This window comes from Stegodyphus dumicola, chromosome 1 (genome assembly GCF_044657685.1).
Source record: "Stegodyphus dumicola isolate Sdum_Otavi_A_Nest chromosome 1, ASM4465768v1".
NCBI lineage: Eukaryota > Metazoa > Arthropoda > Arachnida > Araneae > Eresidae > Stegodyphus > Stegodyphus dumicola.
The window spans coordinates 4,695,594-4,714,569 of record NC_140768.1 but is presented as its reverse complement, the minus strand read 5'-3'; the positions used below and the strand labels follow the sequence as shown (position 1 = coordinate 4,714,569).

Here is an 18,976-nt window from a genome sequence, read left to right as displayed (position 1 = left end):
GATCAATTTAAATCTGGTAAGATGGCATGCAGAAATTATAAAATTAAAAATATGAAACCGTAATTTATGAAATAAAGAGCAATTATGATCTAAAGGGTATCAAAATTTACAAAAAAAAAAAAAAAAAGCTTCATACTTCTTTGTTTACTTTATTTAAACATTTCTTTCAATGTAAGTTGTTTAAGTTGCTTCGTTTTTTGTGCTAATACTTTCTGTTTAATTCTACAAACAGTCATAATTTCTTGTTCAGTTACAAAGTTCCGCTGTTCAAGTCCTGTAATTGCTGTGCCGAGAATACCGACTAACTTGTCAATCGAAATTTTTTCGTTTTCACGAACCTCTCTGTCACTTTTTTCATGCCTTTATCCGTTTTTTGCAGCAATTCCACTTTTTGTTTGATGGACATCAAAATATGCTTTCACTTTGTAGATCCTTTGGCAGCTCCAGAATCAGAAACTCTTTTTGACATAATTGAAAGTTCAAGCTTACTTTTTATAAAATTGCTCTAACAGTCTGCAAAAAATAATAAGCTGGATCCAATTAGAAGACCAAGGAACAACGCAATCTGCAACATTAACTGAATTAGATAATTTTAGCCTAGCTTATACCGTCCGTTTATACATTAAACGTGCATGCGTAAATGCTAAACATGCGCAGAAAGTTTGTAGCTTTGAGGTCCGGATTATGGATATTTGGATTAAAGATTCTGTACTGTATTTGTTAATGAATCATCAAAACATATCTCTCAAAAATGAATAAATAAGGACCTTTTGCTGATTTTGGCCAAATTAAAGAACAAATTATTTATAAATTGTTTTTAAAATAATCCCTTATTATTTTAGTTCAAATATCACTTAGAATTTGCCATGTATATCAGCATTTAGATGATTTATCTTTTTAATATTCTTTAAGCTGAAATTACTAATGTGGGAGAAAACACTGAATTTTTATATGAAATTTGCCTTTGCATGTAGAAAATGCATAGATTGGAGAAGCAAAAATTTGGTTGATAATACTTCACATCTAGATCTTTCAGATCTGCTCTTTCCAATGTGTGCAAGTGGAGGTGGTTGTTTTAATAACAAAGCACGTACATTTTATTTAGAAGTGACTAGCTGCATTTTTAAGTCATTTTTATTTATAACTTTTGCTGTTGCTATTAATTTTTAATAATGTTCTTCCTAGAAAGAACGGACATTAAGTCCCAAACATGTCAAATCATCAAAATCGTAAAAAACAACCTTATATTTAGCGTAGGTATAATGAAACACTCAATCGATTTCGAGGGCAGCTAAAGGTCCCTCCTCATCAGGAGAAAGAAATACATAGAAAGAAGAAAATAGGAATCACAGAAACACGTGGTGCTTATCAGCACTGCACGTGGTTATAACTAGATTTTTAATCAGAGTTGCACTGGCTGCCTACTTTTACTGAGCCAGGCTGTCTGATCAAGCATAACGAAATATTAGCGAAGTTAAAATAGGGAGCGAGGGGCAAATGCACATTACGCTCAAAATCTGAACTTCAAATAATGGAAAGCAACCACTGAACGGATTTTTATACCCTCTGGTAGTACCAAGTGCGAGGAGGTAACGCCATCTATCGGCAAAAATAATTGAATTAAGACAGAAGAATTTTAAAGGCATTAGGAAGGACTGGATTGGACTTCAAATCATTAACTAAACTTTTTAAATCTTTGTGAATGTGAAAAGCCTCAAGAAAATCCAATTCGCCTATGGAAGAAGCCTTTTGGATGATTTTTGCAGACCCAAAATCAAAATTATGGTTATAAGTCCAGCTATGATACGCTATTGAAGACTTGTTAATTTCCCCTTTTTTGACATAAGATTCATGTTCCTTGATACGAAACTTCAACGCTCTTTTTGTTTGGCCAATATATCTTAAACCACACTGACATGATATACTATAAATTCCCCAAGAATTCAAGACAGAAACGCAATCTTTTAGAATCGAAGGGTGAAGTTTATTAATAGGGGAGAAACCGACTTGAAAATTGAATTTCTGGAGAATCCGTGCAATTTTATAGCTAACAGAAGGATAAAATGGAAGCACGACAAGGTCATTGATATTATTTCTAACAGTGGAATGTCTTCTTTGATGGGAATCTGAAAATTTTTTGACGGCTTTATCAATAATCACGGGAGAAAATCCACGGTCAATCGCAACTGCTCTCAAATAATTAAGTTCATTGGTAAGCAAAGATTCAGAGGAACAAACTTTTAGCGTGCGGAAAACATAATAGTAAAAAGAAGCCATTTTTTGCTTAACAGGGTGGCATGACTTGGCATGGGGTGGTAAACAAACTGCAAAGGGTTTACGGTACACAGTGGTGCTAAAATCGGTTTCATTGCGGATTATAAGAATATCGAGGAAGGGGAGGGAATTGTTGGATTCAATTTCAAGAGTGAATTGGATGGCTGGATCAATTGAATTCATAATAGATAGAATCTCGGATAAATCCTCTTTATAACCGTCAAAAAGTGCGAAAGTGTCGTCAACATACCGAATCCAAAGACGAAAAGATAATTTATCAAATAATTTCATCTCAAAATAGTGCATATAAATGTCAGCAAGTACCGGACTGAGAGGATTACCCATAGCCAATCCTTCAACTTGACGAAAATATGCATTTTGGAAAACAAAGTGGGTTTGACTTAGAGAAACTTTAGTAAGCGAAACCAACTCATTAATTTCAGTATGTGTGAAGTGAAATTCCCGAAGCCTAGTTTCAAGACAATTGAGTGCTCCTTCGACCGGAACATTAGTAAACAATGATTTGACATCAAATGAAACCATAATGGAACGAAGTGGGGAAATATTTTTAAGTTTATCAATGACTTCAACAGAATTTTTTACAGTGTGAATATTGTTATCAAGTAGAGGAGAAAATCTGGAAACTAAATATTTGGCCAAAGGATATGAAGCAGTACCTATGTTGGAAACAATTGGTCGAAAAGGAATACTGGTTTTGTGGACTTTTGGAAGAGCATAAAGTCTAGCGCAATTAGTAATAGGCGGAATAAGTGATTTCTTCAACTGAGTTGGCAGAATGTGGGAAGATTTAATAGCACTTTTTACTTTCATGAGGTCCGAAGTTGAAGGATCTTTAGGGATCGAGCAGTATGGGCCTTCATTTATCAATTTAGAGACTCCAGTAATATATGTGTGTTTGTCCATAACAACGATCTGTCCGCCCTTATCAGCTTTAGAGATAATGATATTAGTATCAGAATGAATTTCACGTAAGATCTCATTTTCCTTTTTGCTAAGATTAGAACCCAAAGATTTATTGTTAAAATTAACGTTATGAGCAATTAGGTGGCGGATTGTATCCTTCTGCGTTTCCGAAATTTTGGAGAATTTAAAGGCTTTCTCTATAGGGGCGATGATTTGAGAAATTGAAGGTTTAGATGTCTTTGAAAAGTTGAAATTATATTTTAATACTTCTAACTGATCCTCCGAAAGATTCCTATTGGAGATATTAACGATGCAGTTAACGTTTACAGTGGGAAGATCAGCTAGATAATTGGGTCTATCCGACTGGTGTGTGAGTTTTTGGAATTAAGAAATGAGCACATTTTTATGCCGTTGACAAACGGTATCGGTTCTAGACCAGGATGTATGTTCAAATGAGGAAAAATTTTCAGTGGAATTAGCAATTTTTAAATGGAGGTAATATAATTCAAATTCAATTTTAGATAAACGTTTGCGTGTGTCCCTTATAATGTGACGAAGAAGTGCCAATTTGAATTTATGCAAAATTTTTGAAACGTGAACGGAAGCTTTAAGGCTACATTTCACATGTATAAATTTGGGAATGAAATTTTGATGTTTGCATTTAAGTAGAAACTGTAGATGATTCAAGAATTTCGTACGCTTAAGGCGTAACTTACAAAATCGGTTCCTGTCAGTGGACATATTGTGAAAAGGGCACAAGCAAGAAACAAGTGAACAAAAGAAATGTAATTCCGAAAGTCCAAACAAGTAATTACTTATAACATGAAAAAAACACCAATAAATAATGAAGACAATTTTCATCAACAAATGACAAAAACATTCCAAAAGGAGAGAAACATCCAATACGATTGACCGTGGATTTTCTCCCGTGATTATTGATAAAGCCGTCAAAAAATTTTCAGATTCCCATCAAAGAAGACATTCCACTGTTAGAAATAATATCAATGACCTTGTCGTGCTTCCAATTTTATCCTTCTGTTAGCTATAAAATTGCACGGATTCTCCAGAAATTCAATTTTCAAGTCGGTTTCTCCCCTATTAATAAAATTCACCCTTCGATTCTAAAAGATTGCGTTTCTGTCTTGAATTCTTGGGGAATTTATAGTATATCATGTCAGTGTGGTTTAAGATATATTGGCCAAACAAAAAGAGCGTTGAAGTTTCGTATCAAGGAACATGAATCTTATGTCAAAAAAGGGGAAATTAACAAGTCTTCAATAGCGTATCATAGCTGGACTTTTAACCATAATTTTGATTTTGGGTCTGCAAAAATCATCCAAAAGGCTTCTTCCATAGGCGAATTGGATTTTCTTGAGGCTTTTCACATTCACAAAGATTTAGAAAGTTTAGTTAATGATTTGAAGTCCAATCCAGTCCTTCCTAATGCCTTTAAAATTCTTCTGTCTTAATTCAATTATTTTTGCCGATAGATGGCGTTACCTCCTCGCACTTGGTACCAGAGGGTATAAAAATCCGTTCAGTGGTTGCTTTCCATTATTTGAAGTTCAGATTTTGAGCGTAATGTGCATTTGCCCCTCGCTCTCTATTTTAACTTCGCTAATATTTCTTTATGCTTGATCAGACAGCCTGGCTCAGTAAAAGTAGGCAGCCAGTGCAACTCTGATTAAAAATCTAGTTATAACCACGTGCAGTGCTGATAAGCACCACGTGTTTCTGTGATTCCTATTTTCTTCTTTCTATGTATTTCTTTCTCCTGATGAGGAGGGACCTTTAGCTGCCCTCGAAATCGATTGAGTGTTTCATTATACCTACGCTAAATATAAGGTTGTTTTTTACGATTTTGATTGTCACATTAGCGTGTTTCTCTTCTAGTCTATGTCAAATCATGTACAATATTGCAAAATTCTGCTCTTCAGAACCTTGGTGAGCTTCTCCAGCAACTGAAATACCTGAATTTAAAATTAAAAATCATACAAGAGCTTATTTGAAGCATCAGAGGAGAAGAGTTTCCATCCCTGAGAAAATTAAATGTTTGAAAAAAGATATTTTGGGTAAAGTTTTACATTCATCGGTACACAAAATATTCCAGTTTTATTTTCAGTGGAAGAAGTGCAGTAATAACTTAAATTTAATAAAAAAATTTAAATACATTTCTAAATATATTGAATAATTTTGTTATTCGTTGTTTACACATTAAATGTGTAAGCCTTACCTTTACTTCTAAATTTTACTAATCACTTGTTATAACTGTGTTCAAAAATGAAATTAGGAACTTGGCCCCTGTTTCCAATTAACATTTTAAAATTAATTAATCTAAATATTTAAAGATGAGGTTTTTAATTTTTACTAGAATATAATCAATAAAATTGAAAATTTTGAAACGAGAGAAATAACTGAACGTAACTGTGTATTCATGTGTGTATTATCTTTCTCTTAACATTGTAAATCTTAAATTCCAATATAAAGAAGCTTTTTGGTGAAGCCGAATTAAAATGACTTACCGTTTAAAATTTATGAGGGGGGAGGACTAATTCTGTTATTTCACCATTTTATTCCTTTTGGGTTTATCCAAAATTCATAGCTATCCATAACTGGCTGTAACCTCGATCCAGTAGAGCGGTGTCAAATACCAGGGTATCTGAGTTCAAAGACCCTACCCGTTGTAGAACATGTCAAAAAATTACAAATACTGACAGGAAAAAAAGACCAATTATATTCTAGAAAAAGAGTAGGAAGAAAGCATGAGTATGTTAAAGTTTTAGCGAAAATTTAAACTAAGCAACATACTAGTAACAGTAGGTAGGAAAATCCGTCGAATGTGCATGTCTTCTAAAATCTGCTTCTTCTGCAATTCTCATGAGGTACAGCGTTGCCTTGAATATTGCGGATAATTTATCTGCAACCATACTTGCTTTCTTGATCTTGTCTATATGTGTGATGATGGTGCTTAGGAAGTCCCGTATTTTCTCATCTTAGAGCCAGTTAATGGCTTCACTTGCTTCTCTTGGGATATTGAATCTTCTTCCCTTCACTTAGTCACTGAAACTTGGTCTGGTTCCATTCTTTGCCTTTGACCTTGCTTCCTTTCCACTCGAGACGCTTAGACTTGGGAATTCCTCATCTGTTAGATTCGGGGCTGGGGGCCTTTTCCTTTCCTTTCTTTCAAACTTTTCTTGATAGGCCTTGCATCCATGGTAACTGCTAACATGTCCTTGCCCACGAGAAATGCAGGTAGGAGCATCTTCTGGTTTTCAGGGCATAACTTGGTGCTGTGGTTGTCTCCGCATTTACAACATATTTCTTGATATTTGCACAAGTGTTGGGTGTGGCTGTATTCCTAACATATATAACATTGTGTCGGATGCTTTCTGAGGACAAACTTCTCAATCTGTATATTGATGCTGAACATGTTATTCAGATAGAATATGGCACTTCCGGCAGCATTTCTTGTCAATTCCAGGAAGAAAATAGGCAGTTTTTCTGTCACTCCTCATCTGGTTCTAGTGAATCGTCTTACTTTTTGGATCAGGAATTTTCTTCGCAACAGCATCTGTTTCTTGTATATTCTTTTCAGCTGGCATGTATGGAATGTCTCGTCATTTTCCTGTAGTCGTCCGAGATCTTGACATCGACATAAATATTATTAGTTTTCATATTTGCCTTGTATTCTTCAGTACAGCAGTTTTGAAAAATTTCATCCACTTTCAGCCAGTCCGTCAAATTTTGTCGAAACACAATGGGTGGGAGCACCTTTCAAATTCAGTTTGGAAGTTTTACATGGTCAACAAAACGGATGATTTGACAAGACCAGTGAATGCCTTGAGACAGAATATTGGTGAGAGAAAACCGACCCTAAAGTGCTGGAACTGCGGTATTGAAGGCCACATACGAAGGAACTGCAGAACACCCCTGAGCACGGAGAGAACACCCCAGAGAGAAATTCCAAACTGAATTTGAAAGGTGCCCCCACTTATTGTGTTTCGACAAAATTTGATGGTGTGGCTGAAAGTGGATGAAATTTTTCAAAACTGCTGTACTGAAGAATAAGAGGCAAATATGAAAATTAACAATATTTATGTGCATGTCAAGAACAGTATTACAATATCTCACAGTAGTTATCTTTTAGCTACTCAAACGTTCAACAGAACTATTCAAAACAACTATAGAAAGCTAAACCGCGAATTCGCTACAGTCAACAAGAGCAGTTTTCTAAACAAACTCTTAAAACAACAACAAACTAACTTGTGTTCTCGTCGTTTTCCTGTAGTCATCCGAGTTCTTGACATACAGCAGTTTTGAAAAATTTCATCCACTTTCAGCCAGTTTATCAAATTTTGTCGAAACACAATGGGTGGGGGCATTTCCTTTATGATAACTCCACCTTCCCCATTAACATCTTTTTCTTCTACCTGTTTGAAGGGGGTTTTCATTCCTGATTTGCATGACAGCCTCTTTCTCCAGGGATTCTGCCGTTTTCCTTGGAATTTTCCATTCACTGTCCGATTTCTCATTATCCACCTGGCTCTCTGTTTCTTTCTGATCATCTTCGTTGCGCTTGAGTTTCTTAGCATTTTGTATGTCCTGTGGAGCCACCACTTGTTTGCAAGTTCCATAAGGTTTCCCATTCCATGATGCCTTAAACCTTCCATGAAAAGTGCCAATTGTACCTCCTCAGTTGAACCAGAAATGTCTATCTTTTCTTCTGTGCAAGATTTGCCTTTCTTCTTTTTTCCTTTCTTTACAAATTCCATTTCCTTTCCCATTCCATTTCGCCGGTTGAGATTTCGTCGATAATCTTGACCTGTCCGTGTCCATTCCTTCGTCATCCGTAGATTCAGACGCTGTCCTATGAAAGGACATTTTGTTGTATCCGAGGGTACCTAAGTCAAAATTAGAAATTGCAGTAAAAAATCATAAAACACTACACTGTCCGCCTACTGGACTGGGACAGCTACTGCACGCATCACTGCTCATTCCACAACCACCAGGAATTGAATGAGGCTGTAACTGAAAACACAAAAGTGCTTTCCTTGGCTTTACAGAAAAAATTTCATCATCCCTTTTGTAACTTTCCCCGTTATTGCTTCTATGTTAAGTCACAGAACAGTCACTGAACACCGATAGTTCATTCCTTGAGGTTTGAACTCCATGAACGGACTGGCTGCATAAACATTTTCATGGTTTTCCCTATGTATAATATGTGTACAAGGCAGTTATAGTTCCCTTCGAAAATCCTCCACAAAGACATCCATCCCCTTAAGCAGATAGCCCTCGAGGCTTTGCCATAGCCAAACCATAGCATTAATTAATATTACTCACAAGTTACTATTAAAGTAAAAATACTGTCACTAAACCATTCATTTAACCATTCCCTTTAGAAAGAATGTACTACACACAGTTTTCCCCCTTCATATCAATGACAGTAGTTAGTAGAAAAGGGAAGACAATTGACAGTGAACTATATAAATGCGAATTTTTCCACAGTTAATATTCTGATGATAATATTTTTTTTATTTTTATTTTTATAAATAATCTTTTAATTTGATAATGTTTAAAATTTGCTATCAATGTTAAAAGTATTTTCTCTCTTCCTATTTATAGGTAGTCATGAACTAATAGCTACAGGTTCAGTCCTTGATGCCAATCCTAAGCGTATTATTATAAAACGAATAGTTCTCAGTGGGCATCCTTTTAAAATTTTTAAAAGAAGTGCTGTTGTAAGATATATGTTTTTCAATAAAGGCAAGTATATAATTTATATTTTAAGCATAATTATAAGTTTTTATACTAAGTACATTTAATTTACTTTTAAACTTAATGCCATTATAATTGATTTCAGAGGACATTAACTGGTTCAAAAAAATCAAGTTGAGAACTAAATGTGGAAATATTGGTAACATAATACAATCATTAGGTGAGTTCATTTAAAACATTTAGTATTAAAAAACAATTTAATACAGATCAAATATAATGAATATTGAATTATTTTCAGGTTCCCATGGGCACATGAAATGTGTTTTTGAAAAACAGTTACAATCTCAAGATGTTGTTTTAATGTATCTTTACAAAAGAATATTTCCAAAATGGACTTATGACCCTTATATTCCAACTCCAACTACTATCAGTGTTGCAAATGATGTAGAAATGTTGTAAATAAATTATGCTTAATATGCTTCGTCTATATCTTTTAAATTACATAACCTATTTACCTTAAATATTTATAACCTTGCTTCCTGAAAGTATTCAATATGTATGCTGTAAATGCTATTTCAAGTCTTATTTAAGTGTTAAAATTATTTTTAAGTGTTCTAAATTGTGAAAATACAGATATAGAAGTAACTAGGCAAATACAATTTCGGACTACACTAATTTGGTTCTTAAAATGTGCCCTGTTCGCATTTCGAGCCTGAGCTTGAATCCCAAAGAAGGTGTAGATATTTATGCGAGAAGATATCCAAAAGTAATTAGGATTATTTTTAAGTAATTATATTATGCTTTACATTTACATATTTTAGACCCTTCAAAGTGTTTGGGACATAAGGTGTTGGAAATACTGTTCTTTTCCCAAAATCATCAGATTGACAGTTAAACCTTTAAAAATAATAATAATAATTTAAGTAAAACAGACAGGAATATCTTGAACTCATTCAATATGCAATAAATACCCTTTCGTTTACAGACACATAATTTATGAAATTTGACAATCTCAATTTAGACACTACATTTTTACATAAATCGCTTAATTAATAAGTTTAATAATATTAGGGATAAATCTTTGTACAATATATTTCATAATGGAACAACTAAATAACAGGTCCTCTAAATTAGCATTTCATATGCCACAAAGATAAACACAGTTTTTAATCGAGAACCTTTCGTAGTAAGATGGAAAATGTCCATGATGAGTCAGTCAACACTTGATTAAGATACTCATACATCTTTTTTTACTTACTGATGAAATTAAATTGTAAGTGAACCTTCCTTTGGAATCAGGATCATTCCACCTTTAAATTTGTCATCTGAAAAGGTGCAAAAAGCTGCCATTTAATTTAGAATCATCTGTTATAAACTGACATATTCGGGAAGCTGAAATTCGATTTTTGAGCTAGATATATCTAGCTCAAAATCTGTAGCACATGGAAGCAATCAACAGCACCACTGCCTGCATTTAATTGGTAAATAACATTCTTTTTCAGCCAAAATACATATCATTTGGAATACATCCAGTCAAAATCTAGTCAGATATTGTTTAAGTAAAAAATAAAAGGTGTGATTAAAAAAAGTAGCGATATTGCTCACAATGCACAAGAATTTACAAACTTGTAATTTTGTATGCAGGAAGTTACATGAAATGCAAAAGGCTAAACTGAATAATGAATTTGTTAAGGAATCTGAAAAGTTAATTAAATCTTAAAGTTAAAGATTAGAATATTAGACAGATGAAACATAACCAATTTTAAAAAGAACAAATTATTTGAAGCATCCAAAAATTGGAGCTGAGTGATTAATTAAAAGTAATTTATATGCATAAAAAACAAGCAAAAATAGCCAATCAAGACTAGTGGCTAGTTAAATATTTTTTACAATCAGTTTCACATCTAGTTTAAGATATTTTTTAGAAAAAACTATTATTTAGTGATTTTCATTGTAAATTAAGAGACTAAATATTCAGTGACCAGACAAAGCCCACTGGCTGGAAATGCACATAACAAAAGCCCACAAAAAAGAAATCCCCACTGTTATTATTGCCCATGCAACAAATACCATACTGATGAAAGTGCACGCTGATAGCCAAAGCAGCCAATATTGATAGGAGCTAACACTGACAAAAACCCAGATCGATGTACATGCTACATTGAAATTAATATCTTTCCCCGGCCTTTTCCAGTTATACACAGCAGATTCATGAAAAAGATGAAATAAAAAATAAATTCATAACAAATAATTGAACAATGTAATGGAACAAATTTTATTTTGGGCTCCGGCTGCTGTGATATGTGAATTTTAAATGTGACAAATTACCCTATATATATATAGAGAGAGAGAGAAAAGAGAGTCAATCAAAATAAAATTAATTAAAACGTATATCTATGTGTAACTTAATTTAGTAACTATGTGTGTATAATGAATTTAATATGGAGAATTCAAGCTTAACATTTATTTCAACGAAAGAGATAAAAGTATCCTATTTTATTATGATTAGGAAAATATTTCTGTGTTATCAGAAATAATAAATATACAATAGTGAATTAAAAGCAAGGTTTCAAATAAATTAATTGAACAATTTTACATAAATTATAACTTCATTCCCACTTGAAATCTAATATAATTATTATTTATATATAATAATTTGTAAAATTTTTCAAGAAGTCGTAACTGTTTTAGATTTCCTGAAAATATGCGCTCTTTTTAAGTGGACACTCATCTTGTGGGCTTTTGTTGTGCAGTTTTCTGTCTACTGGCTATACAGGGGGGAAATTATTTATGTTTGTTTTCTTTTGTCCCCCAGCTGAGAGAAAGAGCAGTTAAAGAAAAGAGAGCGGAAAGCCTTGCATAATTGCTTTAGCCCCTTTCGAGTCTAGAATGGCCACAGAGGGAAGGAGGGGAGACAGGACAGCGGCTAGAGTTGGTAAGAAATGAAAGAGGATTTTACCTTTGATATTAACTACAAAATAATTATTTTTGTCTATAGATCTAACTAGAATTTCAAATATTTTTAAAATTTTCAGCAACTGGAAATTGAAAGGAAAGAAATATTACTAATGATGATTTGAAAATATTTCTTAACCATTTTAAATTCACTACTTTAGAGTAGAATTGCAGAGTGGAAAAATATGCTAGTTCTTGATTGGATAGTGTCTAACAAATTTTTGATGAACTAATTAAACATGTATGTATGTTATATTGAAGCAAAACCATGGTTTAAAAATAAAAAATGAACTATTCTAATAAATTAAATTATTACAATTACTAAAATTTATGTAAAAGTAATACTTTTCATTTTAATGTTCATATGCTTAAAAATGGATTTAACCATTCTAATAATTTGAACAATAAAAGATTCTGAACTCAAGAACAAGAGGATTTATGATTAAAAATTTACTGTTATATTTATGTGGATGTAGAAGCTTTACATGTAAATTTAATTCACCTATTGAAATATCTTTTGAGTACATTTAGCAGAACTCCGGTTAAAAGAATGGTTGGTTAATGGCAAAAGACTCGTTTATCATTTTACAACATAGAAATATTCTCAAAACTCATTTAGTTTGACTAATGTATTTCAAAATGGAGTGCTATAAATTACTGAAGTACAAAAAGAGTAATATGTATGATTACTGATGTTTATATTGATAGTACTGAATGAAAAATACTTCTCTACTCCCCAAATTAAATTTTTTTGAAATATTTAGTCACTTAATTTAAGGATCATTATTTTCTAAACTAGTGTGCTAATATACTTCACATTGTGTTTTTTGTAAACTTGTTAAATTTTAAGAGAATTAATGAGAAGAATCAAGTAAAAAATGGTTAGGAATATCATGGAGGTGAAAAAGAGACTTTTGAAAAGTGTGAAGATGGTATGTGTATCTGGGAATTGGCTAATACAAACCGTACGCTGAGAACGACAATATCTGCAATTGCCCAAACCAAATCTGCAGCACCCTTTTCATCATTGCCGGACAATCATCCCTCTCCTCCTTTCCAAAATTCAAAAAAAAAAAAAAAAAAAAAAAAAAAAAACATATACATGTGGGGAAAGGCAACGACCATAGTTGATAGCACACATTTATTACTATTTTTTTCATTATGTTAACATAATGAATTTTTTGAAATTCATTATTTTTTATGTTAGTATATTAAAACATATTAATAGTTCTTAATTTATACCCAAATTTTCTTCTGAAAAAAAAAAAAGTTTTATATATCCTTTTTTACTTAGAAAATATTTAATCGCATTATATCAAATTTACCTGGTGATTCAGAACTGCTTTAGAATTTTAATTTTATGCACAAACTTTCCCTCTGGAGTTCAATTTCATTTTCCTTAAACTTATTTTTTTTTTTTTTTTTTTTTTTTGAGAAGGGGGTGATTGCTAAATCAGTAGAAACATACAAATGTCTTCAAGTTTGCTATCATGCCTAAAGGTATTATGGGCTGAGCCCTTCCGAAAAAAAAAAAAAAAGATTGGCAGTGCATAATTTAAACCATTCAAAAATTTTGACAAGATTGTTGTAAAAGAAATTATATGGTATATCATTCGTTTGTAATTCCTGCAATGTTTTAAAATAATACTGATGAGTTAAGAATTATTGTATTAGATTGAAAAAGTATTTAATTAATATAGTTATTCATTATAACATATAATTACACTGTGTAGCAACTTCTGAAATTAATTATTCAATTTTTGAAGGGCAATTACACTTCTAAAATGAATTATTTTTTAAAGGGCAATTATACTTCTAAAATGAAGGGGGCAACAGAATAGTTGCAAGAATAAACAGATAACTAGCAGGTGAATAGGAGATCTGTTAAAATTAATTCAATCAAATAAGCTGAAAAGTCATGATTGCATGCATATCTTTTATTTACACTGTTGGAGACAATGCTATGACAGGCCATGAGCACCAGTATGCCTGTTACTATCCACACTATAACCCTAAATTTTCACATTATTTTTTTCCCCATAATTTAAACTTGTTAACATTGAGTTTTAAGAAAGTTAATGAAAAGAGACAAGCTAAAAATGGTTTTCACATTGTGTTTTTTGTAAACTTGTTAAATTTTAAGAGAATTAATGAGAAGAATCAAGTAAAAAATGGTTAGGAATATCATGGAGGTGAAAAAGAGACTTTTGAAAAGTGTGAAGATGGTATGTGTATCTGGGAATTGGCTAATACAAACCGTACGCTGAGAACGACAATATCTGCAATTGCCCAAACCAAATCTGCAGCACCCTTTTCATCATTGCCAGACAATCATCCCTCTCCTCCTTTCCAAAATTCAAAAAAAAAAAAAAAAAAAAAAAAAAAAATTATATACATGTGGGGAAAGGCAATGACCATAATTGATAGCAAATACATTTATTACTATTTACAAATATAGATTACATTAGGATTACAATTAATGAAAATGGTATACGAGCAATCGAGCGACATCTGCTCCGCTCGCCAGCTAATCCTCGTCTTCTCCCGAAGGCGGGAAACACATGCTGACGCAATGCATACGTCACACAGTAGGGGATTAGGGAATATCATGATATAACATTTCCCACATACATTTATTTAAATTTAGATTAAAATTTTGTACAAATTAAATAAGAAAATGTTGATAAATACCAAACTTTATACAAACAATACAATGTTTTTTATATTCATAAACTAAAACAACACTGACTCCATTTCTCCCAAGAACAGATTAGTTTTCTATTTTTGAATAATTATGTGCCCAGGGCCTACACAACAGCAAATGAGTGACATGCCTCTTGGTCCTTTTATGTAAAATTTCATATTTCAGTTTATGATTTTTTTAAAATATTGTAAATTGGACTAGTCTTGCACTTCCACTAGTGACTGACACTATTTAACAAAGCCTCTTTCAATTTGTAAATTAATGTTAAGATACACAGCCATTTTCTGCTGTGTAATTTGTCACATTTAAAATTCATATGAATATGAGAAATACCTTTAAATGAAAAAACAGTAAATTAGGTTATTTCATGAAGCACTTTATATAATTTGCGTCACTGATATCAATCTTGAAAGAAATCACACGAGAAAAAGGCCTCCCTAATACATTTTGCTTCGGCCATCAAATTTCGTAAATTTGTACACCTTATACATTGCATGGATGCAGCTTCAAAGTTTAATGAACTAAATTATATAATTTCAGAAACAATTATATTCCTACAAAAATATCCAAAAGCACAAATATTTATATTGTAAAATGATACAAATATTTACAAAGGAGTATGTTTTAATTACCTTTAACAAGAGGCACATGACTTAAAATGGTTCTTTTTTTTCTTTCAACTACTAGAAAAGAAAAGAAATATAAATTAGAATTAAATTTATAAATCAAGAATTGTAAATATAATTTTAAAATCTTTTTATGTGAAGTACATGGTTATTCATTCATTGTAACCATTTTATAATTGAAGAAAATTACAAAAGTTTTGCTATGATTATATTTTAAGAACTTCATAATTTTTTAACCTTGAAACCTGTATAAATTTATTCTTTGATTTCGACGACAAGTGAAGTTATTGTCTAGAATATTTTGCAGACTGAATTAGTCATGCACTTTTAATTTTTTGGTAGTATTTCCAAAATCGCTGCTTGGTCAGCACCCTGAAATTAAGAGCTTTTGATGGCAGATCACTAAAATATCCTGACACTGGTCATGAAGATATGGCTTTTGTGAAATGGAGGCATCACTGAACAAGTTATCACTTCTGTAATGTTACAGCATGTTGTCTCACACCTTGTCATAGCTCAAAGATTGTGATTTGTATTTGAACTTGTCACTTTGAATACTTAAAAGAAATTTTGGTACTTATGTATTAGCCTAATGATCATAAAACTGTCACCATACAACATGATTTAGCACCACTTATGAATAAGTGTGACATAACAACACACTCATAACATGTGTGGTTTCAATGGACGTAACCTGGATTGATTCTTGGTAAGTCACATTTAGCTTTTATGAACAAGAAAAGATATAAATTAATTGTTACTCCAGTGGTTTTTCATGCATTTTGGAGGAGGGGGAAACTGTTTAAGTTTGGGACCTAATTTCTGTAGAATAAGCAGTGGATTATTTTCAAAGGTATGGGATTCCACCATAAAAAAAAAGCGAGCATTAATGGACAAAATATGATTAACTGAACACTGGCAACAAAACTGCAATAGATTGGAATGGTTATTAGCAGGAAATTTGTACTCATCGCATTCTAAGCAAAGCTTTCAGTAAAATCAGAAGGCCTAAAACATAGTAGAAAATGACAAAAGCTCTTTTGCAAAGGGCAAAAATGAAGGAGGTCAAATACTGATAGTTTATTAAATGTACCAGTTTTTTCAGAAGTCCACAGGAAGTATTTACACAGCTTTGGCAACTTTCATGGTTCTTTGGCAGCTAACTTTTAAGGTCAACAAGTTAATATATAAGTACCCAAATTTTTATGTAATATTTTCCTACACAGAATATGTCAAATTATTACAATACAAAGTCCATAATAGAGACTTGTCGGGACTTCGGCAATTCCGGATTATAGATCATCAATTTAAATCTGGTAAGATGGCATGCAGAAATTATACAGTTACAAATATGAAACCGTTATTTCTGAAATAAAGAGCAACTATGATCTAAAGGGTATCAAATTTAAAAAAAAAAAAAAAAAAAAAAAAAAAAAAAAACCACTTAATATTTATTTGTTTACGTTATTAAACATTTCTTTTAATGCGCGCATGCGTAATGCATAAAGTTTGTGGCTTTGAGGTCCGGATTATAGACCATTCCGGATAATGGACTTTGTACTGTATTAAACTATGCCAGGGTTACTCAAACTGTACAACATGTTCACTAATGGTACATTACGTTATTTTTGGTTCTACAATTTTTAAACAAAGATTTAAAGAAATACAGCACAGCTTCCCTTTTGGTACACTTATTTTTTATGCTTATTTATGTGGTACAAAATGTAAAGCCAATCCTATCAAAATTTTCTTAATGATTGTCATAACATAGTTACTTGAAATAACTTTCCCGATGTTTAAGCTAAAGAATTTCATTACAAAACATGCATTAGAATATTTTGAGATGAGGAAAAGTTATCACAGAAATAATATAAGACAATATATTTGTAAGAAAATTTGCATGCTTAAATCTTTGTTAAATACAGTCAGGAATTAAAACAAATCAAAAAACTTCTGCTAACACCTCACAGAAGAATTTTAAATTAGAAATTTCAGAAACTCAATTCAATTCAGGCTCCAGGCAAGAGCTATTTTTATAAAAGCTGTGTACCTGGCTAAATAATTGCATAATTTTTTTTTTTTTTTTTTTTTTTTCCCTCCTGAAAAAGAAAGACTTGCTTCTGTTTGCCATCAAAATCAATCAAGTTTTATTCAAAATATATGCCAAACTAAGGCTCCTGCTTTCTGCCCCCCTTTAACTTTACATCTTTACATGGGTAATACGGTCTAAGAACTATACTAGATATTGTTTTATAACATAGAAAATTAATCTTACCTTACACCAGATGGTAACCTGCGAAATGAATTAAAATGTTCCATGTATTGTTGTACAGTGTCTATAGCTGTATATATTTCATTCATTCTTCCTTGCAGGTATTGTGAAGGGCACTGCACACTGTTTCCCATGAAACCTTGCAGTAATTCTCGCATCAAATCCCAACAAAAAAAAGGAATTACACAAGGTGTATATTCAACCTAAGGACACATAAATGAAATGTAGATTACAATTTCTAGAGAAGCACCAGGACAAGTAATGAATCTCTCATGATAAATAATTTTATAAATGAAACTATTAATAAATCCATTTCAAAATTTATTTTAATATGAGGCTAAAATGTTTAATTCAAAATTTAATAACATAAGCTGATTGCAAAATAATAATACATGCACATTATTGGCATGAAACTAAGATGTGAAATTAATTTTTTTAACTAAGCTTCATCATTTGTTGCAAAGGAAAAAGTGATAACTGGCCAACTGTCTGTGGATATAGGAACTGTCCATTAATAGGAAGTACCCATTAACTCAAGGTATTCCTTAACAGAGACTGTACCATTTTCTTTAAAGTCATTATTTTATATTATTGGCAGCTCTGAAAACTAGAATCTACATTATAAGAATAATGACATTAAATTTACTTAATTTGCATATACTTACCATCTTATAAGCAACAGAAATTATTACAGCAATTTGTTTTTTCAGTATTATTTCAACCAGGTGAGCATGTCAATTACGTTCGCAAATCTAACATCTATATTTAAAACACATCAAGTTTTTAGCAAATATGTGGATATCTCGTTTCTCCATGCAAGCCAAATCAATTAAAAGTAAAATGAATTAATTTTTATTTCAGAAACAAGATACTCAGCATGTTTATTTCATATGCAAAAAGCAATTGTTAATGAATACATGTCTTATTTATTACAGCACTGCACTATAAATATCTTCTTAAACAATACTAGTATTTGTTCAAATAAATTAATAACTGAATTACCAACAATTAATATACACTTGTTTCCATCAAGATCCAAAAAGATGTACTGTATGGAAGAGAAACATGCTAATGCAAAATGTAAATTTAATCACCACCTCCAAAACGAAGACTTACACAGGTATAGATTTTTAATAAAATTCTACCAATTTAAAGAAAGATTCTATACACAACCTCTTTTTCCAGAATAAAAATTTAAAAAATTACAATCTGAAAGCTTTCATATTTTATATTATACCCAAAGGGGAATTTTTTCACTGGGGATTCAAAATGAGATTTTGAAAAGTGATACAAACATTCAGTATCAATCAATGCAAAATACCATTAGACGTAATGCCTTTACATTGCTATGCTACAAACATAATACCAATATCCATGCTTGAAAATGCACTCGATGTTAATGTTAATTTGAAATCTTTGAGACTGGTAATCAAAAATTCGTTAAAGTTTAATAAAATGTGAAATAGATAATAAAACAAATTCCAAATGCCTATATTTGAGTAGAGG

General features: G+C 31.8%; 2 protein-coding genes across 4 annotated transcripts in view; one reads left to right on the top strand and one right to left on the bottom strand.

The window, feature by feature from the left end:
- Tsr1 (Tsr1 ribosome assembly factor) overlaps positions 1-9,391 on the top strand; it is a 68,001-nt gene extending 58,610 nt beyond the window's left edge. Inside the window, exons 18-20 of the mRNA XM_085812396.1 lie at positions 8,821-8,961; positions 9,059-9,133; positions 9,212-9,391. Coding sequence (XP_085668522.1) covers positions 8,821-8,961; positions 9,059-9,133; positions 9,212-9,372 — 377 coding nt within the window. The 3' untranslated portion in view covers positions 9,373-9,391. The remainder of the gene's footprint in view (positions 1-8,820; positions 8,962-9,058; positions 9,134-9,211) is intronic.
- Positions 1-18,976, bottom strand: part of MED20 (Mediator complex subunit 20) — a 36,206-nt gene that overhangs the window by 2,534 nt on the left and 14,696 nt on the right. The window contains exons 4-6 of one of the 3 annotated variants that reach the window (XR_004758563.2): positions 17,474-17,673; positions 15,205-15,255; positions 5,721-5,872 (exon numbers count right to left, since the gene is read on the bottom strand). Coding sequence is in view for 2 of the 3 variants with exons in the window: in XM_035362100.2 (XP_035217991.1) it covers positions 15,249-15,255; positions 17,474-17,673 (207 nt within the window). In the remaining variant the exon portion in view is untranslated. Of the gene's footprint in view, positions 1-5,720; positions 5,873-15,204; positions 15,256-17,469; positions 17,674-18,976 lie in introns of those variants that run through there. The other 2 variants (XM_035362100.2, XM_035362102.2) reach the window with 2 other exon arrangements.